The 27294-nt window shown below is 35.1% G+C and overlaps 1 protein-coding gene across 8 annotated transcripts; it reads right to left on the bottom strand.

Moving 5' to 3' along the window:
- Nucleotides 1-554: 554 nt before the first annotated feature.
- Nucleotides 555-25959, bottom strand: LOC125667987 (PDZ and LIM domain protein 7-like). Of its 8 annotated transcripts, none has more exons than XM_048901707.2 (14): nt 22899-25959; nt 19428-19579; nt 18637-18666; nt 13749-13845; nt 11222-11316; nt 10845-11011; nt 8890-9046; nt 6250-6438; nt 5634-5671; nt 5170-5419; nt 4632-4818; nt 3919-4039; nt 3415-3530; nt 555-1852 (listed from the first exon to the last, which is right to left on the bottom strand). In XM_048901707.2, the coding sequence occupies exons 1-14, from the start codon at nt 23010-23012 to the stop codon at nt 1775-1777; spliced, it is 1791 nt and encodes a 596-aa protein (XP_048757664.1). In that variant the 5' UTR covers nt 23013-25959; the 3' UTR covers nt 555-1774. The 8 variants fall into 8 exon arrangements, with proteins under 8 accessions (XP_048757664.1, XP_056018515.1, XP_048757666.1 ...); XM_056162540.1 differs by lacking the exon at nt 8890-9046 and adding an exon at nt 8037-8073; XM_048901709.2 differs by lacking the exon at nt 6250-6438.
- Nucleotides 25960-27294: the final 1335 nt, after the last annotated feature.

Here is a 27294-nt window from a genome sequence, read left to right as displayed (position 1 = left end):
AGACTGTTGTGTTCTTATTTATTTATTTTACATACTTTCTACCTCTATTCTATTTTACATACTTTCTACCTCTATTCTGTCCTTGTGACTCGTGGTTTCAACACACTTAAATCTTCACTATACAAGAATTTTTTTATAATTTTTATTTTACCTTTTTCTGTTTCTTCAGATGTTAAAAGCACTTCACATTAATTGCACTTTTTCTTACTTATCTTCCACTTGGGAAAAGACATGGTCTTTCATTTGACCCAACTTGAATCCCCATTTGATAAGGATGCTTTGTGGCACTAAAATTTTTTTTTGAAATTCATGCTCACTGAGCATCAGGTTGTGACCTAAAACAATGGTCAAGTTGCACACACTAAATGCATAAAATATTTGAACATGTTCTCCTCCAAGATACCAATGAGAAAATCTGTATAAAAAAGTATCATATAAAGTGATAAGCCTGCAGAATTGTGAGATGTTATGGGGCTGGAGGCTTAGGGAGAAGCAACTATATCTTCATACAGTGTGCATGGTTATGAGCCACTGCCAGCACAACAACACATGAATGGATAAATAACATTTTATTAATCCATTATTAAAACATTCCTACCTCATTAACAATACAGCTTAAAGCAAATGACTGACATTTATACTCTAGCATTGCTTACTCCAATATGTAATTATTTATAATTCAATTCATTCAAATAAACATACCTATGTAGTGACTGGAAAACAAACAATGGGCATTCTAAAAGCAAGTAAACAGGTTATTCTATAGAAATTCACATACAGTGTAAACTGCCTAAACTGCATAATTCACATACAGTGTAAACTGCCTAAACTGCATAATTCACATACAGTGTAAACTGCCTAATTCACGTACAGTGTAAACTGCATATCTTGTAACCTGAAAAGTGTACATGTATACATACGTAAGTACTGTATTTTTTATGCTGTCTAAACGAAGAAAGATTTTAATACCAAGCATGTCCAGTTTGGACAGATCTCCATGTATAAGCAAATGATTTAGCATATTGATTGATGTTGGCTCACAAAAATGTCGAAGACAATAACATTAACTTGCATGACCAACAGAACATTGTATATTTTTCTTCTTTTTTTTTGGTGCAGATTTTGGCAATATAGCTTTAGCATCTTGCTTGATAACATTATATTTATATGTATATTCATATGAATGCAAGGCACATTACTGTGAAATTTGTAATGATATAATGCTGAGAATTTAATTTATGTTTCGAATACTAATAACTCTAAATGCTTGCTTCGAACATTATTAAATATTAGTATACATTCTCTACATACGTACAGCATATCTAAAGAATAATCAAAGATTAAAATATGACTTATCTTATGTTAATACTTTTTAAAGTGAGATTCATTGCCGAAAAGGTTGCACCCTGTGGCCCAAAAACTATAAATAGAATCCATCATGGCATCACCATGTTAAATAATATCAATGGACTAGCTAAACAACTGGCTATTTTGACCCTCAATGTTATAATATGCTTAATTCTACAGCGTACTGTAATACTTAGCAAATATTCTTTTTTTCAAACAAGTGATTTACATTAAGTTTTGCACTGTATATATATATGATAAAAATATCCACGGTCATCAACACAGTTTTGGCACAGAAATCATGATTGAATATTTACTATTTCCGAAATTTCACATATCACATCTCTGCTGAACACCATGCACAGGAAGAGGTGGTTCCAGTCCAGTGATCATGGATGGAGGGATCTAAGTTTATCAGGAGTGGACTTTATCGGGTGTGTTTCTTGCAGTATGGTTTGCCTCCCTTGGCATAGAAAGGCTGACCTTCCAAGTTGATTCCACAGGTCTGAAAAGTCAAGTAGTAAATGAGAATCAATATATAATTTCCACAGTAAAGTCATGGTGACCAAATTTAGGATTTCTACACTCCTCCCTCCCTCCCTCCCTCCCCAGAGGTACAAATGTCTCAACTCTTAACAATTTCTCATGGTTTACAAAATGTCATTTACTGTAATAAATGATGAATATGCATAGTGATATACAAGATCCTGTAGAACCACATCCCACTATGTGATGTTATTTAAGGAAACAATACCTCTTTTTCCTATGACACTTCAAAGATAAGATGATCCTGGACCTCTAAGTGTGCAGAGAAAACAAGGGCCCAGGCGCCACATCACTAACCTGAGTCATCGTAGCCCTGCTGTTGTGATTTTTAAGTTTTCCCCCCAAATCTGTTTCCCCATAAAATATTTCAAAGAGTCCTGATATAACTGAATATGAATTCAAACAACTTGGGAATGCCTGAACACCAATGACTAATATCACCTTGCTGTTCTGGGAGAAGGTCAAGGTCACATAAATCATGGTATGAAATTAAAGGTCTTGCCATAAGAAATCATATACAAAATATAAAAGTTCTACCTTAAATAGTTTGGGAGATATTGAATAGGTAATATTTTTAAAAAGTAGGTCAAACTCCCAGGTCAAGGTCACAAGATCACATATCACTGCATCAAATGAAAGGTCTTGTCATAAAGAAGGTATATACAAAATATGAAAGCCCTAGCTTAAATAGTTCAAGAGATATTTTAAAAGATTTTTCCTATATATATTAACATATAAAACTTTGATCACCTATTGTGGCACCAACTTACTCATGGGGACCATTATTTAAACAAAATTGAATCTAATCTATGTCATGAAGCTTTCATGTTCATTTCCACTTTTCTGACCCAGTGATTCTTAAGAAGCATTTTTTAAAATGACCCCACCCTATTTTTGCATTTACGTGATTATCTCTATTTTGGAGGGAGTCTGGCCCTTCATTTGAACAAACTTGATAGCCCTTCACCCAAGGATGCGTTGTGCCAATTTTGGTTGAAAGTGGCTCAGTAGTTCTGGAGAAGTCGAAAATGTTAACAGTTTACATACAGACATACACATACGGACAATGAGTGATCAGTAAAGCTCACTTGAGCTTTCAACTGAGATGTCAAGCTAAAAACTTGAACCTACACAACTTGTTAACACAGTTGAAACAGTGGTATTTGACTACTTCCAGAGCAGTTGAAACAGTGGTATTTGACTCCTTACAGAGCAGTTGAAACAGTTAAAGAGCAGTTGAAACATTGGTATTTGACTACTTCCAGAGCAGTTGAAACAGTTAGAGAGCAGTAGAAACAGTGGTATTTGACTACTTCCAGAGCAGTAGAAACAGTGGTATTTGACTACTTCCAGAGCAGTTGAAACAGTGGTATTTGACTACTTCCAGAACAGTTGAAACAGTGGTATTTGACTACTTCCAGAACAGTTGAAACAGTGGTATTTGACTACTTCCAGAGCAGTTGAAACAGTGGTATTTGACTACTTCCAGAGCAGTTGAAACAGTGGTATTTGGCTACTTACAGAGCAGTTGAAACACTCTGAGTGGAAGTTGTTGCCCATGGCCTCTACCCAGTGGTCCCCAGGTTCAATAGGGAAGTCACATCCTTTGCACATGGTTTGGAACATCTGCCTCCAGTCTAAACAAAGCAGTCAAATTATTCAAGTGGTCTTTAGCATAAGTACATTATAAATCTGTTACAATATTCTAACGCATCAGTACATCTTAAAACAATGACCATAACAATGGAATACATATATCAGAAATAAAATTTCACTGGTAGTTAGTTTACATTTACTTTATTTATAAATTAAAGTGTTCCCCAAAACAAATGTGTTGTCTGCAGTGTGGGTATTGATGGAAGAGGACGACAAGTAAATAGACAAACACAGACAAATAAAGCGATCACTAGGTGTTGTTTTGCACTGTAGATAGCCTTAAAAGTGGTACTATACAACTCTGTCCGATGCCACCTGAGGAGGATTTGGTTTTCCTTTTGGCACAATGTGTCTAGAAATATGACTAACCATTTTCACAGTATGGATTGCCATCCTCCAAGTGGAACTGGTTTCCACCGATTGGCTGTTTACACTGGTAACAGAGGAAACAGTTTGGATGGTAGGTCTTCTGCAGAGCATTTACACATTCCTACAACATCAAGACTCACATATTCAACAGGGATTCTGTTTTGACCGAGACCTATGCATTTACCCTCCCAAGACTTATGCTTCAAATGAATAGGTTATTTCAGTATAGCATATATTCCAAGTTCGTAAAATTTACGTTACAAACACAATTCACTTGAAATATCTCTTGAAAGTACCTTTATAAAGTCAATAAATAAATTCCCTTCACATCATCACTTATGCTCTACTTCAAATCAATGTACGTAGACTAAACTTTAACAAATTCATGACACTTTCACGGCAACAAATCGACATGGTCAGGATGACATATCACCAAATATTTACGTTTCCAATGTTTTTGCCTTTGATATCTTTATAAATTGTAATGATGCACTGCAGTTGTCAACAAAAATTACAGGAAGCATAGAAATTCACCATAGAGCATTATACAATTAAGTTTTCTTCAAATCAGGCATCTTTTTACAGCTTATTAATTAGTCACGTAGGAAAAAAGTTATACAATTGTATCAACAAAAATCTTGCTACCATCCCAGAGTTCTTACATCCATTCCATTATTACACACACTTTATACAAGCGGCAGACGTCAACATACCCCCACAATGGGTTTTCCACACTTGGTGCAAGTCGGGGCAAAGTACTGCTCATAATCCTTTTCACAGTACAAGAAGCCTCCTTCCTCCACAAAACCGATGTCCAGCAGTTTTTGTCCACATTTAGGGTTCTGACACACAAAGTGGTCAGGGCACCATGTCTTGCCCATAGCAACCACAAATGGGCCTCTGGAAACCATAAATCAACTATATTAGGCTACAAGATTTGTTTCTACAGCTCTCTCATAAATGAAGGAAATAGAGTAAAATTCATACTGTTTGTATACAATTAAAGTGTCTATTGAACAATTCAAATGGAATTACTTAAACAAGAAGGCTTTAATTGGTAAATGCAAAAAGTCTCTGTTTCAATAAACACTTTCTTATGTATTGAATGTTTTAATTGGTATTTTTTCTCAGTCCTTTACATTTGTGAATTATATTTTTAACAAATCCTGTCCTACTCTTGCAAAAAAAAAAAAAAAAAAAAAAAAAATTCACATCCAACAACCGAGAGAATGTGAAACATGGTGAACACACCTGATAGAAATGTTACAGGAAGCACACACTGGTATCCTGGAGATCCCAGGGGCAGTCTCCCCACTCTTGAAGATTGTAGCTTCACCTTTCTTGACTCTCACAGCGTTGACTCCAGTGGGGTTTCTAGGAGGTCCCATTTTAGGCCCCCCTGGGGCAGCAGGGGCCGGAGGCTGCACTGTAGGGGTGAAAGGTTTGGCAGTTGGAGCACTTGGAGGAGTCCATACTCCTGGCTTGGGAGCTGAAGATGGCGCTTGAAGAAAGTTACATAATTATGAAAATTTGGGTCCAAAGTTGCAGGTTTTCATCAATTTGAACAGTTGACCCATTTTGTTCCAGTTGAACTAGTTATACTTCTTGGGTACTTTTAATTAAAGTTTTTATGACTCATGCTACTCAACTTCAGGGTAATAATTACATCATCAAGTCATTGTTAAATAATTTTGGCGAATCAAATAGACTTTTACCTGGTGCTGGTGGTGCCTTGGGTGTTGAGGGCTGATCCCTATTCACAGAAAAACAAAACTGCTTAGTAAGAAAGATTAAACTGTCGAGTGTGAAAAAAAAAGGAATATAATTTTTTTTTAAATCTTTAAATTCACATACAGCACATCACAGGTTTTGTGGGTTTTTTTTTTGTTTTTGTTTTTGTTTTTTTTTGTCCTTTTTTTAATCAAAAAGTTAATATTTAAACCTTTTTAAATTGAAGTGCACACAATGTTTTCAAAATTTCACACAGTTTTAATGTGTATCATGCAGGTGAATAGACATATAACACCGGGGATTCCTACACAGACTGGTCAATGAACTAAAAAGGATTGGATTTCACATCATGCATTGAACTGCAATCAAACGGTTGATGATTCAATTTTCAATAAAAATTTCAGGGTCAAATATAATTTACAAAACTTGCATTATCAATTTTTGATACTAATAATTCCTATTGCCTTCATTGAAAACATAAAATGCATTTCAAATGGGTGGTTTGCAATTTGATGAATTTCCATTACAATTTAAATAAACTGTAGACTTAAATTCTAACTCCACTCATCTGACAGAAAATGTTGTGATTTGATGTATTACCCAGCTCCCAACTTCTCTTGGAGCATTTTAAATGTTCTGGAATGAGTGGGTTTATAATCATCCTCCTGCTTGGCTACAGTAGGAGTATCTTGTTCATGCACCATTTTGAATGTTTCCGATGGACGATACACAACTTTTCCCTGACCATCCACATTTCTCTCTCCCTCCTCTTGTTCTTCATTTCCTGACCTGAAACATGCATGCAGGGACTAATCCTACTGGAATGTCATGCACAGCATTCAAATACATTTTTAGTTACCTAAAACTTTAAATGCATTGAAAAATTCGATACAGAAAATACCACATTTACAAACACTTGAACATGCAACAGCTCTTCAAACTACATTGTTATGTTTAGGAGTTCTTTAGGTACAGATACTTGAAATATTTTCCTAAAGTAATCTATGATACACACTTCCTGACGAAAGCCCTCAGGTTTTTCACAAGAGACACATTTTTTGTTACAGATAATTGAGGTCAAAAGGTCAATGACATGGCTATAAAATCATATCATATTATGATTCTGAGTTCCTGTTGATATTTCATTAACTGTGTAAATAGAATATAGGGTGTGGGTCTTTTCATCTGTAAGTGTAAGGTAAACGGTTTTTGTTCAGGTACAAAAGAAAATCAACAAATGACGTTTATCAAAACAGGTAGAAAAGTTTAAATAAAGAATCTGTCTGGCACGGGAATTTACACAGAATTTTTTTCTTTTCTATATGTCTGTTAATTACTCTGGCATTAATACCTATAACAAAAATCTAACAATTTATGATATACACAGAAAAAAAAACCATATCTGTCTGCAAAATAATCTAACACCATTATTAAAGACAATTTTTTAGCCTGTAGTCAACATGACTAGATTCCTACATGTAATAGTCAACATGACTAGATTCCTACATGTAATAGTCAATATGATTAGATTCCTACATGTAATAGTCAATATGACTAGATTCCTACATGTAATAGTCAATATGACTAAATTCCTCAAGATTCCTACATGTAATAGTCAATATGACTAGATTCCTACATGTAATAGTCAACATGACTAGATTCCTACATGTAATAGTCAACATGACTAGATTCCTACATGTAATAGTCAACATGACTAGATTCCTACATGTAATAGTCAACATTACTAGATTCCTACATGTAAACAATTAAACCACAGCAAACCAGATCAGAAAATCATGATAGATCTTCCAGTTGTCAATCACAAATTTTTTGCATTGGCCAACTACACTTCTGTAGCTACCACTTTTTAAAAAAAAAATTGATCACAAATTAAACCATAAAATTTGACTGCTAGTCTCAGCAATACCATTGGGTCAGCAAAACCAACGTACATGCAAAATCATGTTTCCTTAAAATGAACAATCTCTCCATTCAAACATGCTGCACATAAAAAGAAAAACACAAAATCAATCAACTCCAGAAAGATGCAAATACACAGTGCCTTTAAAACTTTGACAATGTACCCGTAGTAAAATTCAACATTAATCTTAATATAAATATTTTTATGTTCTTCTGCAGCTCCACCACTTGCTCACTGTACCAGTAGTGCTACTTAATTCAATTCAATTCTATACACCATTTCCATAACTGAAAAAATATACACGTACTTGTAAGCATACAGAATTTTTTTTCTCAATTTCAAATGGTATACTTGGAAACAGACATCAAAACAAAGGTACACTGTCAAAGTTTAACATATAGGGAGACCATCTTCGATAGCACCTTCCCTGCAAACTGATCCATCTAACAAGCAGAAGACAGTTTACCTCCATGGTGGACTGGGTTCAGGCTTAGCAGGGTAATCTGCAAACAAAATGGCCTAAGTCAAATTTTCTCTTAATACCCAAACCAGACCATGAAACCTCTGATCTCACACGGTGAAACACAATGCCTCTCCTTACAGAGAGGGGATGACACATGTTATGAGTACTGCATCTGTACCATTCTGATGTCTTGTGAGTTCTGGGTCTCATTGACAGAGACTTCCAAAGCCCAGGAATAACACCAAATTATCTTGTATTATGCAATTTGGCAGTTTCACAAGAACTTTCAAGGTCAACATTAAGATATTGTTTGGTTCCCCTTTTTCAATGATCCAAATTAATCACCTGATCCATAAATTTTCATTGTCATTTCTATCATAAAATATCTTTCTATATTTTCAGAGTAAGAATCTTCTGTTGGAATTTTTCACATAAATTATGTCTTCATGAATGGTAGTTCAACTGTGTTCAAACTTGTAAAAGTGATTTGCTCTGTCACTTTACATTTCTGGTTAAAAAAAATACCCAAAGGTCAAAATCATGAATCATTTAAGGGAAAGAAACAATAATTCAATGGATGACATATGAAAATACCTTCTTGTTAATACAACAAAGCTACTAAAAGCAAACTCAATTCTATCCATAATCAACAAACTTTCCATTATTCTGCAACTTGGGCCTGAATTTACAACACCAAAATGATACCCTCAAGTTGTTTTTATACTGACTAGTGGCAGTTACAGATGAAGATCTCCAATCATGCAAAAGAGGAAAGAAACTGTAAAAGCCTGGTAACAGCTGCAAGCAATTATGATACGTCAGGGTTTTTTGTAAGCAATACTGGTAGTATACACACCTTGCAAGTTTCAATGAACTATCGGTACTTTCCTCTGAATAAAGTCCTTGTGGGGTATTGAACTGACGAGGTTTGGAGTTAAAGTTGTTTTGTGTGGTGTTTGGGGAGACGCTTCGGACCACTTGTCCAGGTGAGGGCCGCAAGGCAGAGGGTGGATCTGAAAATTTTTGGGGGTGTCATAAAAATCTACAGCATGCATGATACGATATGTACTTGATTCTGAATGCAATTTGAACCAGAAATTGGTCAGTTAGTTAGTATAGGAATATTTTTGTTTATTTTACTTTCATGTAAAATATTCACAAAACAAAATGTTACTCTTTTTGAGGAAAAAGAACTCTGAAGTCTTCCATATTATACATGTAAAGTCACTGGTACCATTACTTGGCAAGGGTTAATATGAATTTGATCACATTTGTGAAATTGATGTAGATATTGGCTGTCTTAGTTTTCAGTATAATGTCACTAGAGAGATTGAAATACACATTTAAAAATATCATGAAGTGATTGATACTTCAATATATTCTGGTAAACTGATCTATATGAACTTTGTAAAGGTTAAGTGTTACCTGGTTATATACTTAAGGTACATGTTACTGTGTTGGTTATTACTTTACAGAATTCAATTTCTTTTATTCCTTGTGACATTCAGTATAATACAATAAATGTTGCATGTTGTTAAGGGTAACATTAGAAACTGTCACCTTGAGAAAACAAATGATAACCTTCTGACCCTAGCTGTACTTCAATGTTAAAAGACAAAACATTTGGACAGGTTCAGGTGTACAGATTATTTCATCCAATTTTGACCTTAAATGTCTGATATATGTTTTATATGAATATACTGTTCTAATAAACAAATTTGCATATTAATTTCTAAACTGAATTAATATACAATGATAATCAGACATTGTAACTGAATAATTCATTACTTTCACCAGATCTCTAAAACAATCCCTATTCACTTTTTGTCCGACAAAAGACAGCAATATTGAATTAAATTCAACAAGAAATGAACGTGAAAACAATGTGGCCATCAGTAACCGTCCCTGGTATAAATTTCTATTAAAGATCAACGCTTGTAATAAAAAGGTTATTTTTCACATGTTCTCTTTGAATGTAAACAATGTATACACTAAAAGTGAAATAAATGTCTGAAATATTTAATGGAGCACAAAAATTGTTGGCAGATGACTCAAGATTTTTAAATTGAAATCCATGAATTGAAGGGACAAAAAAAAAAATCGTTGATAAAGGAGACACCTTCATTGGATTCTTGGCATAATTCAGTGAAATTTATTTCTTGTTTTAGATGTAATGACTCAATAAGGAGCAGGTTTAAATTATGTAAATGAGGTCTTTTAGGCATTGATGCTTCATGATTCATATCACATTCTCAGTTAAACCCCAAACAAAGGTGCACTTTATCAAACAGCACAGGGCATGCTCTCCACAAAGAGGAAATCTCAAAATGCATAATCATGTTAAATTACATGCAACTAAATAAACACTTGTATTATAAATGCAATTGTTATTTTCATTTCCTGTTCCCACCCATTTTAAATTTCCGCATATTAAGCGAAGGTTAATGGAAAGAAAAAATGCAAGTCCTTAACTATATTGCCTCCTCACAAAATAAGACCTACATCACATTGCTACATCAAAAATGTTTCTTCATAACACAAGTGAAATACATACATTTCCATACTCATTTTTAACTTCAATATTCATCTTTTTCTTTATTACTTAAACAGTATTTCATCATGTATATATAACATAATAAGAATTAGGCAGCATGCAGCACCTATATAAGCCTTCTCCTTAATCATTAATTTGTCCATGTAAATGTGAATAATACTTTGTTGCACACATGATGAAGACACTAGATCCTTTAAGATTTAATGGGACTATCTGATTATCCTGAATTTTGCCCCTTGTAGGGTTGTAAAATTTACCTTGACCACTATCCATGATGCCTTGCAGAAACTTGAAGGACCGTGACTGGAGCTGAGACGATGTCGGTTTCTCCTCACTCTCAGTATACTTCTGTGCAGCAGGGTAAAAGCCTGGCCCCTGGGAGGGTGGGGGTGGGGGAGGGGGTGCTGGCACCACTGCCGGTTTCCTGTGAAGATCATCTAACATTTCATATAAAGATGCAGTAAGTAAAACCATATCATAAAATTTTTGAAAATTATTAATATTTGTAGTTAGCCCCCCCCCCCCCCCCCCCCCCCCCCCCCCAATTATTTCTCATTCAACAGTTGCAAAACATGAATATTATTTTGTAATGATTCAAGCAGAGTAAATGAATTCTGGTAGATCATATACATACGGGGAGAAAGAGATTTGACTAGTTTGCTGTGTGACTGAGTCGACATCAGGCCGGGCTGCAGGAGATCCAAACGGTTTCGCTGCTGTATTGTAGTTCTGGAGGAGAAAACAAAAACAAAAAACTCTTCAACAGTGTATCTTTTCCATATACATGTACAAGTCAAGCTTTCGAGATGAAACTCTAATTTCAATTTAATTAAACTTTCTATGCTTGGCACACATGCTAAATTTGATTACAAACATTTTAAAGTATAGAACAAAGAATGTATGAATATAGGCAATATATTTATTACTGTTTGTTCAAAAGAAATATAACTCAGTTCCGTTAATTCACTCAACAGCATAACGGTTCATTACAATGGCACAGCAATAAGACTGAAGTGTGTTTACATCTAATGACAACAGACCAGTTATTGAATTTTTGTAATTAACATGCACAGTGGATTTTATTTCAAAGAACTATTTATGTTATGGATTCTTTTGCTCAACAAAATTGACAGTCGTGCATTTGTTTTAAGTGTGTTTTGTGCAAGAACCCCTGCTTCAACTCAATATTGTTATTCTAAATTTGATCAAAATTACCAAGATTCGGTAATGGCACCCCCCACCCGGTGCCATGATAGTTGAACAGATATTGCTTTAAAATTAGGATAATTTTCTTTCCATTCTTCTCAAATCTAACTAGCAATCAAATTTCTAGTATTTCGTGGAAACAATGATAATCACAACTAAAATGTGCTTTTCAAAATATGCAATTTCTGAGATATCAGCTGTTCTTCTGTGATGAAGGTATGTTCAGTACTCTATTGAACGCTAGGGTGGGTACAAAATGTGTACATATATTATAGCTTGGTTATGTACATATAATGATAAAAGTTGGGAAAGCATTAATTTTGCTTTTAAGGCCAATTAAATTAATTGATAGATTATCATCCCCGCCCACCCCTCAAAAAAAGGCCCACCCTGATATTTTTTATTTTCGCAAAAATTATGATTTCAAACAAACTTGCTTCCCAGTGACATGAGTGAATGATGAAAGTCACAGAATGTTGGTTTTATATCTTCTACCAAGGATTCTTTGAATGTTAACTTGATTAACAATTTGTGTGATGCCTTTCGTCATTAATATTTTTTCTCGGGAAATAAACATTAAAGAAAAAAAATACACCCACCCGCCCCATATTTTTTGTGACATTGGATTATAATTTACTAATTAAGTTGAATTGGCCTAACTGACCACATTACAAAGAAATTGTTTGAATATGGTCACTGGATTAAATATGGAATCATTTATTTCCTCTTTCACATGATCATCAATATTTTCAGCAAAGAAAGCTGGTAAATTTTGAATTTTGTTTGAGCTATTTCATTCTCCAATACAATGCACTCATAAACTTACTAAATTTGTGTCTCCCTGCAGTTCATGTGGTTGCATAGCAGGTGAAAATCATATGACCAAAGAGACAAGCATCTATGTACCCACCACATGTGTACAAAAATACATTTTGCATCTCACCATACATATTAAAGGTTCAACAAAGGGCAACAACTAATGGGCAACTCAGAAATTGCATATTGTGGTCATATAAAACAGTATCAGTGATAGTGCGACTTTTCAAACACTCTCTTACAGTTTTGAAATTAGGAAATTGATTTGTCTGTAAATGGGATTAAAAAGGAGATTACATCATTGTATAGTCCAAATTCAACAAATACGTGGTTTTAAATATGAGAAAGATTCAATAATGCTTCTACAAACAAAAGGACCTTTTTTCTCAAGCCATAAAGGATTATATAATAGTGGATATAAATATTCTTTATGAATATCATGTAACAAAATACTAAATACACTCCCTATCTCACAAAACAATATACAAAGTTAAAAAACTTAAACTGCTTGCCCAGCAGTCTCCCGTGTATAACCTTCCAGTAAATTTTTGTGGTGAAACAGAAGCCTGAATCAATAACACAGTCAGACATTGTGTACACACTTGTGGTTGTAACCAAGAGTTGTCACCTTACATCACCTTGTGAACTCCCCACATAAAATGACTCAACCACCCTATCTGTCCTGGTCTTTCATAAATAGGTATAAACGTATTCACATACTTCAATCACTTAACATTAGTTCTCATCAAATGCCCAGCATTTAAGTCAACTTTCTTCCCCCTTATCGCATTTCAAGGTGGCATGTTTACTCAAAATCTTGCCATGAAGTGTTTACAATGTAACACACAGAAGTTATTACAGATCCCTATCACCTTTTAGCAGATGAATGTTTGATTTTAGAACAGATCCAGGCTCCAAGCAACCATTTGTTCTGAGGCTGTTTCTCCTACCTGGGAGCCCGGTTGAGGAGCACCAGAAGGGCTCGGGTACGAGTTGTAGGTAGGGGTAGCAAACTTCTTACCTGGGAGCCCGGTTGAGGAGCACCACAAGGGCTCAGGTACGAGTTGTAGGGGGTCTTACCTGGGAGCCCGGTTGAGGAGCACCAGAAGGGCTCGGGTACGAGTTGTAGGGGGTCTTACCTGGGAGCCTGGTTGAGGAGCACCAGATGGACTCGGGTACGAGTTGTAGGTAGGGGTAGCAAACTTCTCATAGGAGTGCTGAGGAGCAGGGGCACCTCTGAAAACAATAACAAAATAATTCATGGTCAATTACAATGGTTGGAACAGAGAAGTCTGAAACATAAAAAATCATCCAGTTGAGAGTATAAACACATTGATCATCGGTTTGATGAACACATCCCTGAACCTTTTTCATGCCCAGTAGATGTACACTGTAGACCATTACTTACTGGCAAAGCTTAATTACAAAAAGTAATGGAATGGTATATAAATAAAATAAATCAATTCATTAATGGCTGTGTGTCAGCTTTATAAAAAATGCAAATTTCTTAAGATTCATGCTAGATAACTATTGACAGATGGCTTGACATTCAGTTGTAAAATATCTATCCATCAAAAATTCAATTGTTTCATATGCTTTATCTAACAAATGAAATTAGTTTCATTAACACAGCATATCAAACATCATAGCTGATAAAAAAAAGAAAAAGAAAAAAAAAACACCAGAAAATATCTGTAACTTAAGATCTCATGAAATTTAAATTCAGAGCAGATGTAATACACAGATTGCTTTTGGGGGTGATTGTTTTTAGCACAAAAGCTTTCCTATTCACCTATATGCCCTCTACCTACATTGCTGATCTTGACAGATCATTCAGAATAACTGATACATACAATATAAGCCCAGGAATGCTCTGGGTGTAAAAACATTTTCAGTGTGTGTGTGTGATTAATCAGCCACAAGAACGCCGACTTCTCCTCGCTGGATCTCCCTGTTTCCTCTATGAAACCTTATCTGATATCCCGAGAAAGTATGCCGCATATAACAATGTATACTTATTGCTCTTTGCTTTCTCAGCAGTTCCCATATCAAAAATCCGTGTTTCCAAATTACTTGTCAAATCATGATAAAAGTATGTTCTTAAACAGAATGAGTGCCATTTGAAATTGAATTAGAAGGTAAATTGTTGTTTGTAATCTTCACTTATCTTTCTGGCTCTGAGCAAACATTTTGATTAAAATGTGGGAGCATGAAAACTAAGAATATTGAGAATGTGGTCTATTAGTGTGCACTCTTATATTCAAATTCTTCATCATCACGAGTGGTACATGCAATACACTAAATGTAATTACATTTTAAACTGTTGTGAAACCATAGAAACAAAAATTAAGTGTTTATTACTTGTACTTGACTCTGAATTATGAGTAATTTAATGACAAATCTACTTTTGAAAAATCACATAATGGAGAAGTTGTGTTTACTCTACCGATACTCCACATGTTCAAAGGATAAACAAGGGCCCAGCCCAGATAGATGGTTTGAAAGATGTAGAGTGAATAAAAAATTACTAGGCTGATTCTACTTGGAAACTAGAATCCAAATGAAAATCTTTCATTTATTTTTTTTGCTTGTTCCACAATAACACAAAACGCAGGCAAACATGTATTTTAGTTACAGATTTTGAATATTAGTTGCACCTGTAAAATTGTCAGTATGTATATGTTTAGTTACAAAACTGATTACTAACATGACAAAACTACAACTATATCGTAATGCAACAGTATTTCCCTGTCAATGCTATATTCAGCTCTCACGCTTGCTGTCCATCCTGAAGAACAACGGTCTATTCCGTAGGCTGAATATTCAGCAATTCTATCTTACCATCTGCTAAAACTACCGATAACTGATGTCATGCTACCTTTACACATCACAAGAGATACAGACTGGCAAAGATTGAAGTATAAATGGTAGCAAAGCCACCCGGTACCCATGGGTTCAAAGCAGGATAAAATTCTCCTTCTACAAACAAGAGCCCCCTACATTCCTTCAAAAGTACCTTACCATGAACCTCTACTGCAGCCAACTACATGAACTTAATATAGGTGAACAACCGAACAGTGCACTATCAACAATCCAAAACTGTAACATGATGTCCAAAACAAATATCAGACTCTATTCTCTGAAAATGTGGAACTGGTGTGGTTTGCCTAACCCTAAAAAAGTAACCAAGCAGATGTTGCAGAGCTGTTACTTGTAAAGTGTTCAACTCCACCCATAGAGGTGGCAGGACAGACAGACAGACAAGCAAACCATGTCTGATATTCTCTTAACAAAATATCATAATGCATCGCCAGGACTCAAATCAACACCAAATTTTGACTGACAAATGTACTTTGTACGATTTTTACGAATCTCTGTAATCTGAAATTAAATTGTTATCCAATAAAACAATTAAAAAGTGTACAAAATAAAAAAGAAAGTGGATTTTTTTTTTTACATTGCTGCCTGTCCTTTACTTGCATGCAGAACTTTTATATCTGTAAGTGACTAAGTGTCAATTAAGTGTATCAATATTTCAAGATTAAGGTAGTCCATATAATGGTGCTAGTATGACAATAACAATCTCAAAACAGAGGATAGATGAAAATTGCCAAAAATTGTAAAAACAGCAACAAAACTTTAGAAAAAAATCCTCACATAATTGGTTTTATGGGTATACTGAAAGCAGAAGTAGTATGTTGCGTGAAACCAGCCAGCACCCTAACAATGAATAGTACCTGTAAGTATGGGATAACAGCCTTTTAGATGATTGCTCATGAGAGGCATAAAGAGCACCAAGCACTTAGCAATTGTGAAATTTAAAGTACTACGTTGAACATATACTTGACGAGCTCACTATAAGAGTTCAGACAAGTACATTTTCATGACACTGTTGAGCCCTGATTGCATTACTTATGTTCCACAGTAATATTACACAATCAGTGACATTTCTGAGGTCAGCACAATGCTTCAGTACCCGAGAAATACAATATTCACCAAGACTGGAGGGCAAGCATCATCGCTAGCCACGGTTACCGAGTCCAGTAGTACCTACCCTACCTCATTTGACGTATAGTGTAAACAATAGATGTGGCTTGCGACGATAGAGGGCAAAGTGAACATTGTACTTTGATGGTAACTAAACACAGTATTGACTGAAAAAAAATGACAATAATTGTTTTATTACATTACAGTAAAACTCGAATATAGTGAACACGAATATAGCGAAATTATGGCTATAGCGAAGTGAAATGGATTTCCCCTGCAAATTCTATTTCTATATAAAAATCTGCATCTAAAACGAACACGGATATAGCGAATTTACAGATATAACGAAGTAAATTCCTATTCCCCTTGAATTAAAAACGAACATAAAAATCACTTTTTGTTACAATTTTTTTTTTCATTTTAAACTTGTGATTTTTAACAATCACTTTCCATTGCCATAAAGGATCCACACTTATTACGAAATCTCTGTTCGTATTTTTTCAAAAGAGGTTGTTAACACAAAACAATACTTACACATACGTTTAGCAAATATATTGTCGGTATTGTTTACTATTCTCGTTATTTAAATTGAATTTGAAGTTTGATTGCATTTATTTTATCGCACTCCTTTTTTTGGTGTAAAGCAACAAGTAAATGACAACTGCAACAGACTGTTTTTATGTATTGCACATGATTTTGATGACATTTTTCTTTTGACATATTTTTTGACGTCTCCATATAAGTGAAAAATTCTCGAGAGGGATGTTTTTAAACAATTCAGATACAATCAATCAACATGTTTGTGCATGACTTAATAATCCATCAAGATAAATCATCATATATAAATCAGTGTGTACATGTATATTTCTTGTATAAAAATATTTCTTCTTGTCTGAAAATATATAGGCTTAATTTCTCTTAGAGACAATACAAATGCAAGTATATCGATTGCTGCTATCTTATACAACTGATATACATGTAGAACAAATCAGTTTTATAACAAATTCGTAATATTTGAATTATGGATTTGCTATGAACATATAGCGAATTACGCTTATAGCGAATCTTTATAGAGTGTCCACATAAATTCGCTATATCAGAGTTTAACTGTATTGAAATAACCTGAATAATCTAAAACATAAAAGCCAGAGCTTACAAAACAATACTTGGTTGACCATCTTTGTTTAAAGCTAGACTGCAGTGATGAAAGATGGGAGTTTTCAATGGACAACAAAAAATAATAACCAATCATTTCAATTTGGGAATCCCAATTCATTTTTGGTGCAATATGTTGAAAAATTAGTTAAAATGTTATATATTCACCTCAAAGGCATGTCGAGGTAAATTTTCTAGTTTGTTGGATCTCAGCCAGCCAGAAAGCTCAAAATTATTTTATCAAATAATAAATCAAGATATTTTGTGTTGTCATAAATCTTTCTCATTTCTTTGTGGATTCTATTTTTAATAATTCAGAATTCTTATAAATGCATGTAGCACTGTGTTAGCAGAAATGGATACATGTTTTATCTGCAACATCATCCTTAAAGATGAAATCTCTTTGAAGTCCAATTCTGGCCAAGTTTTGACCTTTCAGTTCACAGGTTTGAAATCCCTATCTGTACAGTTCAAAAGTTACATACAATGTTAAAGTTGTCAACAAACAGACTGAAAATCAAGGGTCAAAAAATCTAAAACAGACCAGCACATTATTGTAAAAGACAAATTTCATCATCAAAATCTCTGATTAAAATTCCAAATAACGCTGTCAACCTCAAAGAGACAGGTCAATCTAATGCCAAGCTGAGGAAAGGACAAGCATCATACATTGACATGCACATTCTAACTCATACCTAACTACCACAAGTTCTCCATGTAGAGCCAGTGATAAATACATGTGTACCTATACTTTTAAACATTTGACCTGTAAACTAAACTTTTAGTATCAGGCAATTAAAGTCACATCAAACACAACAACATAGTAATTTTCTGTCTACACTAGAGATGAGTCATTCTTTCTTTCTTCAGCATTCATGTACTTACCGATTAGTGTTAGACTTTTTTTCACGAATTCTTGAATTTAAAAGATAAAATATGGGTTGAGAAGAAAAATATGGGTTAAGAAGAAATCATTTCATTGAAACCTCAATCATCAGCTGATGAATAGGTGCTCAGTGTTTGGGAATATAAGCACTGTATATCAAATAGAATCAAGGTTGCCCAACAAGTAAGAGATCTGTTACCCCCCCCCCCCCCTAATTTCCATGTGTGCAAAAATACATGTATCAGCCAAATACACGTACATGCAATAAAGAGTAATAATTTTGAATCTATGGCCAAATCCAAATGCATAGCCTTCAGCCCTTCAACTTTGTGACAAACAATCAACATTTTTGCCATTAAAACAAATCCATACAGTGCTCTTTAGCAAGGAGGATGAAAAAAATATTCACACCCAAATTCATCGGATTATCATTCATAAGAATGCCAGTCAATGCTTAGAATTTCATGGGGCAGAGAGGGAAAAAGGGGAATTTTCATTAACGCATGCACACAGGGAACTTACAATCAGGGATTAATCTAGGGGAGGGGGGCCTAATTAGTTGGATTATAATTCAAGGGGGCACAGGTCTATTGCTCATGTCTGTTTTCACAAAATGTGGGATCATTCAGTAAAACACACTTTTAAGTCTCCCATGCTTTTCATGTAACTATACTGGAAATTCTCATTATTTATTTTCATGGGGAAAATCAGCAACAAATCTTATCTAGATTAATCCCTGGCCATGTACCATTTCCCAATGGTTATACATTTATTTGTCACACATGTATACCTCTGAAGCAGAAGATCTAATTTGTTGCCAGACCCAATGATCAAATCCTGGGCTTCTTTGTGTTTTTGATTTGTGGTCTCTTGGTTACCAATTTTTAGGATAACATCCCCTTGTTGAAGTCCACACTTGGCTGCAAGACTTCCTTGATTTACCTGGTAATAGAAATGACTTATTTTGTAATAATGAAGTGGAAATTTATCAAGTTGAAATAACCTTAACTGGACACCTTCTCCCCTTTACAAACTTTAAAGTTGGAGAAAACAAGAAAAGTTAAACCTGTTTTTATTTTATTTATAATAATAATAATAATGATTGGTTTTATATAGCGCCTTTTCCAGCGTATGCTGCTCAAAGCGCTTTACAATAATCAATGTACATTATTACCCCGGCAGACCTTATATCAATCTAGAACTTTCTCAGCCTCCTAGGAAGCATACAGTGCAAGCTGCCATTACAAGCGCTAGAGCACTAACATTCTAACAATATCTTTCACTGTCTATAGCCAGGTACCCCTTTTACACTTGGGTGGAGTGAGGAAATTCATGTAAGGACACAACGTCAGCCCTGCCGTGGCCAGGACTCGAACCCACGACCTTTTGGTCGAGAGTCTGACGGCCTAACCACTCAGCCACCGATGCCACGGTGTCTATCTATTTCTTTAAAAAAAAAGTTTGAAGCATTTCAAATTCATTTTCTATAGTGGACTGAGGATTTGGAATATGTTCTAGTTCCCGTAACTCAAACAGTATTAGTACTCGGGGATGAAAATTCACCAAAATATTGATACCACAAATTCACACTTTGATCAACCAGTACACAAAAATCATTTTATAATGACATTCTGGACTGTGGACTCATACATTCGCTTCCATGGTTCTGTATATATGAGAAGCATTTATTTAAGAAATGCTGTAGTTCAGAAATGTTGCAGAATACCTAACTTAAAAGTTCGTTGTATGTTTCTCTGAAAATTTGTGGTGAAAAAAGTTACTACTACAAAAGATAAATATTCCTAGTGAAAATTGAAACATGTTGGACAGAGAAGGTGAAGGTCATAATTAGTGCCCCCTAAAGTAACAAATATTTAGATGTCTAACTTACTTTGACTAAATAAGATTCTAACCTCAAAACAGGAAGAATTACCATCGCAATTTAATTATTTTTATGGTAACCAAGTGCGTGATCAGAATTAGATTTTTAAGGACCCACAGAGATTACTTAGTTGCATTGGTGAATGGTAATGTCTCCCAAAGTCCAACACCTCGTCCTCGCTGCGGGAGATGGAAACAGGTAACGCTGGCTAACGGGGCACTGGTGAAGTTGTGACTGGCTTAGCAGGCCAACAGTGGATTTCAATTGCTCAAGACAACATAAGGAGATATATATGGACTGATCCAGTGATTTTTCTACATTTTTTTTTACAAGGGTCCTGTGGCTTTCAAATTGGGAAAAATTGTCAACATTTCAGTCAAATTGGGAAAAATCAATTATTATCATAAATAAGTTTTAAAATAATATCAAACATTATATTATCTTTATTTTACACATCTAATTTTCTTTAACCTTCTAAAATTTTCAACTATTATATCCAAATCATCATTACCATATAAGTCCATAACTCTTTGTTAAATCTTATGTATATAATTCACATCGAATATTCATTTTTTTTTCAAATACGTTTTCCTTTCACAATTTTATTATTGGGAAAAATGCAAGCTAAATTGGGAAAAGATTTGCAATTTTTAGGAGGGGAAAAGGCCGAAATTCGGACCCAAAATGGGCCTAAAAAAATCACTGTGATCAAAACAGAAAACATCAAATCGACCCGGCAAGAAAGAGCGACTCTGTGGCAGACACCCTCAGAACTCACGAGATGTCCCCCCTCCTGCTGACATCCACTGGTACAAGCAGAAGGGAAGGTGAATGGTACTTAGCTGTATATGAAAACATGTCATACATGATAGGATAAATGGAGATCCCCCATCTCTCTCTCTCTTACTGTTAGAGCGAGGTAACCAGTCAGGATAAATGGAGATCCCCCATCTCTCTCTCTCTTACATATTACGAATATTAAAATCATGCCACACACATATATGTTTCAAAAAGTGTTTGCTTCACAACTGAGGTTGAGTCCTGCTTATGTCATGGCTGTGTCAAACCTAAGACACATGTAGTGATTGCTACTTTGGCAAACACTTAGCATTTATAGATGAAAACTGAAAATCATGGGTCTTTCAGAAATGACCTTAAAAATGGAGGTCCCGTGTCATGGCAGGCGTTGGCAGTTTAAAGAACCCTCACTGTTACAGCCCTGAGCGCTAAGCATAGGTCTAAATTTGTGGTACTTCACCCACAGCTGGTGAGGTCTCAATATCTTGAGTTAAAAATTCTGGAAGGGGCATAAAACAATCAATCTTGCCAATCAAGTTGATCATGTGGTAAATTTCGAATCACATTTCACACCCCCACAGAATCTCTCTTGAGATAAAAACAAAAAGTCTGATAATATTTGATGTTCCTGAAAGATAAATGATCTATACATTCAAATACAGGATTCTGAAGCCTTGAATCTCCTTCTGCTTCCCAAAATCATGATATTCAGCAGTCTGGAAAAGTTATTTTAAACTGTGAAGCTTGGCTGAATGGTTAGCTGGGAAGATAAGGAAATGTATACAAATTCTGTGAATGCCAGTAAATAGATATTGGCAACACATCCCCCTGCTGATGTAACAGTTTCCAATCCATAGTAACCACTCACATATGTAGTTATTACAGCTCTACTAAGCCCCTTCCCTTCTTAGTCATATTAACATGTGCTTCAAAGAAACATCGCATATATATGCAAAGCCCAGTAGGGAAATAATATTTTAATCATAAGCATTATATAGGCCTGTTTGACTAGAAGGTGTATAATCTATCTATCATGTTTATATATGGCTTTATTTTTTCATTTCCATTTCAAACCCTTCTCTGTTCCCATTATGATGGATTTGTTATAAATACTGAAATTACAAAATTGTTGATGATTCACAAAAGACTATTATGCAGTAGTGGGAGGGCATTACAGAAGTGCAAGATTTAAAATTCACTTAATCTTCCTAACTTTGCACTGCACAGAGATAAAGGGACAATCTCAGAATCCACAAAATAACAGTATTATTTACCGTAAAATAGAATACATAAAACACTGTAATTTACATGTCACTGAATAGCAATGAGGCGTTTCAGTAACAGTATTTTTAATTAGTTCATCACGTAAGGTGAAATGAAATTAACAGCGAGGAAAGGGAGATTTACGAGTAAGAAACCGGTCCCGAACAATGTCCCGTTCAGGTGAAAATATCGTTGGGTCATCAGACTACCATCAAACTGTCAAACAGTGACCATTCAAGCGTAGAAATTTACAGGTGTGAGTGCAGGTGTCTGCTGAGGGTGTGTTCTTGAAGATGAATAACAAATTGGGATTCTTACCTTTAGAATTGTCAGCGGAATGCCGAATTCTTTTCCTCCTTGCATACGAAATCCCCATGGTGTTGTGGGATCAACCCTTTCTAATTTAGCCTCTAAAGTTAAAACAGAAGCCATGCTTTAAAAAATCCGATTCAGTTTAAGGTGTCAGGCATGCATGTAAACACTTTTTCGTACCCCCAAATAACTTCCCAATCACAGAAGTTTTGCACACGGCACGTGCAGTTCCGAACGGTTTAGCTGGTGCTTAAAACTTCACCATTAGTCTTTACAAGGGCTGAGAACTAGTTGTTTAGAAAAGTTCCGAATATACAAAAATGAGTGGGGAACGCCCACTTGATCGGAAGTAGTGTACATATAAGGAATTAAGATTATAGATATGTTTTGTTCGTGCTTGTAAGGTAAACGAAACAAGAAATCAGTCAGGAGACATAAAAAATTAGATAGGAAAAGAATGACACAGACAACCTTCCACGGAGTCATAACTGGTATGAGTAATTTCGCGTCCTGAATGATTTTGTATTGGGCGGATCAAAATTCTCTCAATCCCTAACGCGGGTTGAGTTTTCTACTCCCTAAATGAATTTGAAAGTGAATTTCCCATTTATATTGAAAATACACAAATTGACATCTAAATTTAAGAGGCAGTATATTACAAGAATATGGAAGTCTTCCCCTTCTCCCACCCTATCTCGATCCTTCTTTCTCCCTCCTTTTCTCCCCATGCCTCGATCGTTCTACCCTTTCCTATCTCCCCCTCCTCTCTTGTCCTTCCCTTAATTCCTCTTCCTCTTTTTTCTCTACCTTCTTCCCCTTTCCTTGGTTGTTGACTGAGTATGCTTACAAATACACACTGCGATCCTAGGAGTAGGGATGACGCTGCATTGGTTCGGTATATATATATATATATATCTATCTATGCAATGTTTATAAAAATGATAATAAAATGAAAAGAACAAAAAAAGGAGCAAAATATGCACTAGCTATTAGTATGAGACATTTTGAACATGATAATACTTAATGTATTACATGCAAGTACCACCGTGTATCCTAATGCAAAACAGTAAAAAATACACACAGGGAAAAAAATTATATACATGTACATAACAATACTACATGTAATAATAGTAAAGGTAGTATAAGTACATATGATTAACTCCACTGTAATGCAAAAGATACCACGGGACGGTGCCTTGGTACTAGGTCAACATGTCATGTTTATAATGAGTGCATATGTGCAAATATTGGTTTCATATAGTTTACACATAATATACAGTAATACTAGTAGTATGGGCTTAGAAAATGTACATAACATGAGACATATGCAATACATGTAAGTACCACCGTGTACCCTAATGCAAAACAGTCAGAAATGCACACAGGAAGAAAATAATAACAATATATGCAATGAGACATAATAATAGTAAAAGACACGTAGTACAAGTACATATGACTGTAATGCAAAAGATACCATGGGACGGTACATTGGTAGTAAGTCAACATGTCATGTTTACAATGGGTAATGGGTGCATATGTATAAACATATTGGTTTGAACAATATACATGTATATATATATATATACATATATATATATATATATATATATATATATATATATATATATATATAATATATATGCACAGCTATGGTTCTGGGGGGAAATGGGATACATGTACAAACATATGTATACCCGGAAGTATACCCCCTCCGATAGCTAGTTATGTAATTACAGCTATCCAGGATACTGTAACTGCCCATGCACCTTTTTCATATTATAAATAAAAAACAAAGAATACTTATGACATAATGCTATGACATTATGACACAACTTATATGCATATTAACAGACATATAATAATTAAGTTACCCCTTTTACTCCTGTGGATGAAAACCATATGATGTACATGTATGCAAAAAAAAAGGGGGGGGGGGTAAACTATTCCAGGAAGAGTGTTCACGAAGCTGGAATGTCCCAAGTACGTCTTTAAAAGACTGACACATCTTGGTCCTAAGTCGGTTTCTTGAAACTTTCCTAAATCTAAGGCCTCGCCACAAATATTCGTCTTAACTATCAAGTTCATGGTGACGCAATAACAGGGTTGACTTGTGTGGGGCTAGAAGGGAAAGTCATTTAACTTATTTTTTAAATAGTCACCTTGACATGAGTAAGTCAAGGTTCAAACTAACTGTGGCATTGGAAGTTACACGTCTTTGTTGTTTAGCATTGTCTTCGGGGTAAAACGGAATATACCATTGCATACATCCATGCCTGGGTTCGAGGTCCACAATTTTTCATTTCAGGTGAAGTAGTAGATCTAGAAAAACTGACAACCTTTTAGTTTTTGTCATGTATTAGATATTTTATCTATAATAAGAACATATCTACATATATATTTTAATCGTATAGCTACGAATATGTCACACAACTTATATGCATTAATAAATGTAAAGAAGTAAGAATGTACAGTGTATATAATGTCTTAACTCTTAAGATATTCCCGAGACACAGTCGAGCTCATAGTCGGAAACCCACGATCGGTCGCATTCCCTTTACCTAGGTAAAAGGAGTGCGACCAACCTAGGTAAAAGGAGTACGACCAACCTAGGTAAAAGGAGTGCGACCAACCTAGGTTAACGGGTGCGACCGTCCGTGGGTTTCCGACGATGAGTCAATCGAGCTACGTCCTAGGATATGTCCTAATTTGATCTTAGGGTTTTCCTAACCCTTTTCTAAGGTATATCATAGAAAAGTTCACGAAACAATCCCGCAGGTCCATTCTCATAGTATACGTACATTTTTATTTGAGAATTGTAGGAGCGGTTTGAAATTGAGGATCTTGTAGGCGTGCATTGACTATAATTTTCACATTTCTGATTATACGAAGCTTTTCATGTTATTGTGTAAAATCATATCTTTCAGCATATAACATATTATTATATCTTGTCACATAGTTTGAATATTCCGATAACTATGGATTCGTCATGATTGAATGTTGTCACATTATATACAAGAGCCATATGGACTATTTGATTTTAAAAACAAACAAACAAACAAAACAAAAACAAAACAAAAAAAACCCCAAAAACTTAATCATTAAATTTTTCTCACTGAACAGAAATCGGATTTACCCAAACGCAACTTGACTTTCAAAAATGGAATACAATTATAGACGAAGAGGTAAAATTATATTTCACAAAAGAAAGAAGCAATATTGGTTTTGTATAAACTAGATCAAGTGTTAGTCGAGACGTTCCCATGTGTCCCATTCAGCCCATGTTCCAATTAATTATATTAAGTAGACTTTCCAAATGAAATTTAATAAGTCCAGTTCTTATATTTATAGTAAGAAAAAAACAACAACACAGTACCTGAAGCCACAGGGGCTAAGCCCGTTTTGGGCCCGAACTCTGTGATACCATAAATATCTATATTTATGGTATCACAGAGTTCGGGCCCAAAACGGGCTTATGGTATCACAGAGTTCGGGCCCAAAACGGGCTTAGTCCCTGTGCCTGAAGCATTAACGTTTGGGTGGGTGGGTGCAATTGTAATCCGATACGTAGAGACAACATATGTCCCGCGATGTCCGATATATAATTGATGTTCGCTAATTTATCCGCGCTGTGCGTTAGTTTTTCTTCAAATAGGCCTATATCTTACTGAATATGACATATGTCCCGGACTACAATATTACATCCATCCTAAACGTTTGGATATATATATATATGTAAAAATAATTAAATGTATACATGTACCAATTAATATTCATGAAAACTACAAAATAAATACACCGTGGGTCCACAACCGTCAGAGGGAAATACCCCTCCTCCGCGGACATCATGATTTAGGGATTTCCTGTTATTTGGGCAAAAACTTGGCAAATTGAGCATCAATTTGCAAGTATATACTTATCTTGTTACCACCATTTAGAGGGTGTACACGCCGGAAAGCATTTGTTGAGTTCGCAATAGTCGTTTGGCATCAATTGCATTCTTGCTTGTATATGTACATGTGTACGGCACCATCCAGTGGCGGATCTAGAGAGAGTGTGTGAAGGGCTGGGTTCCCTTTGGTTAGATATTCCAGAAGACCTCGAGTGGTTATTTTGCATCATATATCTCTTATCGAAGAAGAAAAAAGTACCATTAAAATGACGTACTCATTCTTTGAACAAATTGTGGACCCACCCCTTCCTTTGATATATTCCCAGCATCTTGTGAATTGGCTATAGAGGGGAGGGAAACTATACGGTATTTGGAGAAGGGGGGTGTAACTGGTCATTCATACCTTACTGTTATGGGTTGTTGTATACAGGTACATAACACCGCTTTACAAGAGGAAGGGGGGTGGGGTGGAAAAGAAGTTGACATAAGGCAATATTGTCTGAAAATCTTTTA

Source organism: Ostrea edulis, chromosome 4 (genome assembly GCF_947568905.1).
Source record: "Ostrea edulis chromosome 4, xbOstEdul1.1, whole genome shotgun sequence".
Taxonomy (NCBI): domain Eukaryota; kingdom Metazoa; phylum Mollusca; class Bivalvia; order Ostreida; family Ostreidae; genus Ostrea; species Ostrea edulis.
Note: the sequence above shows the minus strand (reverse complement) of the source record. Positions and strands in the feature narration are given on the sequence as shown.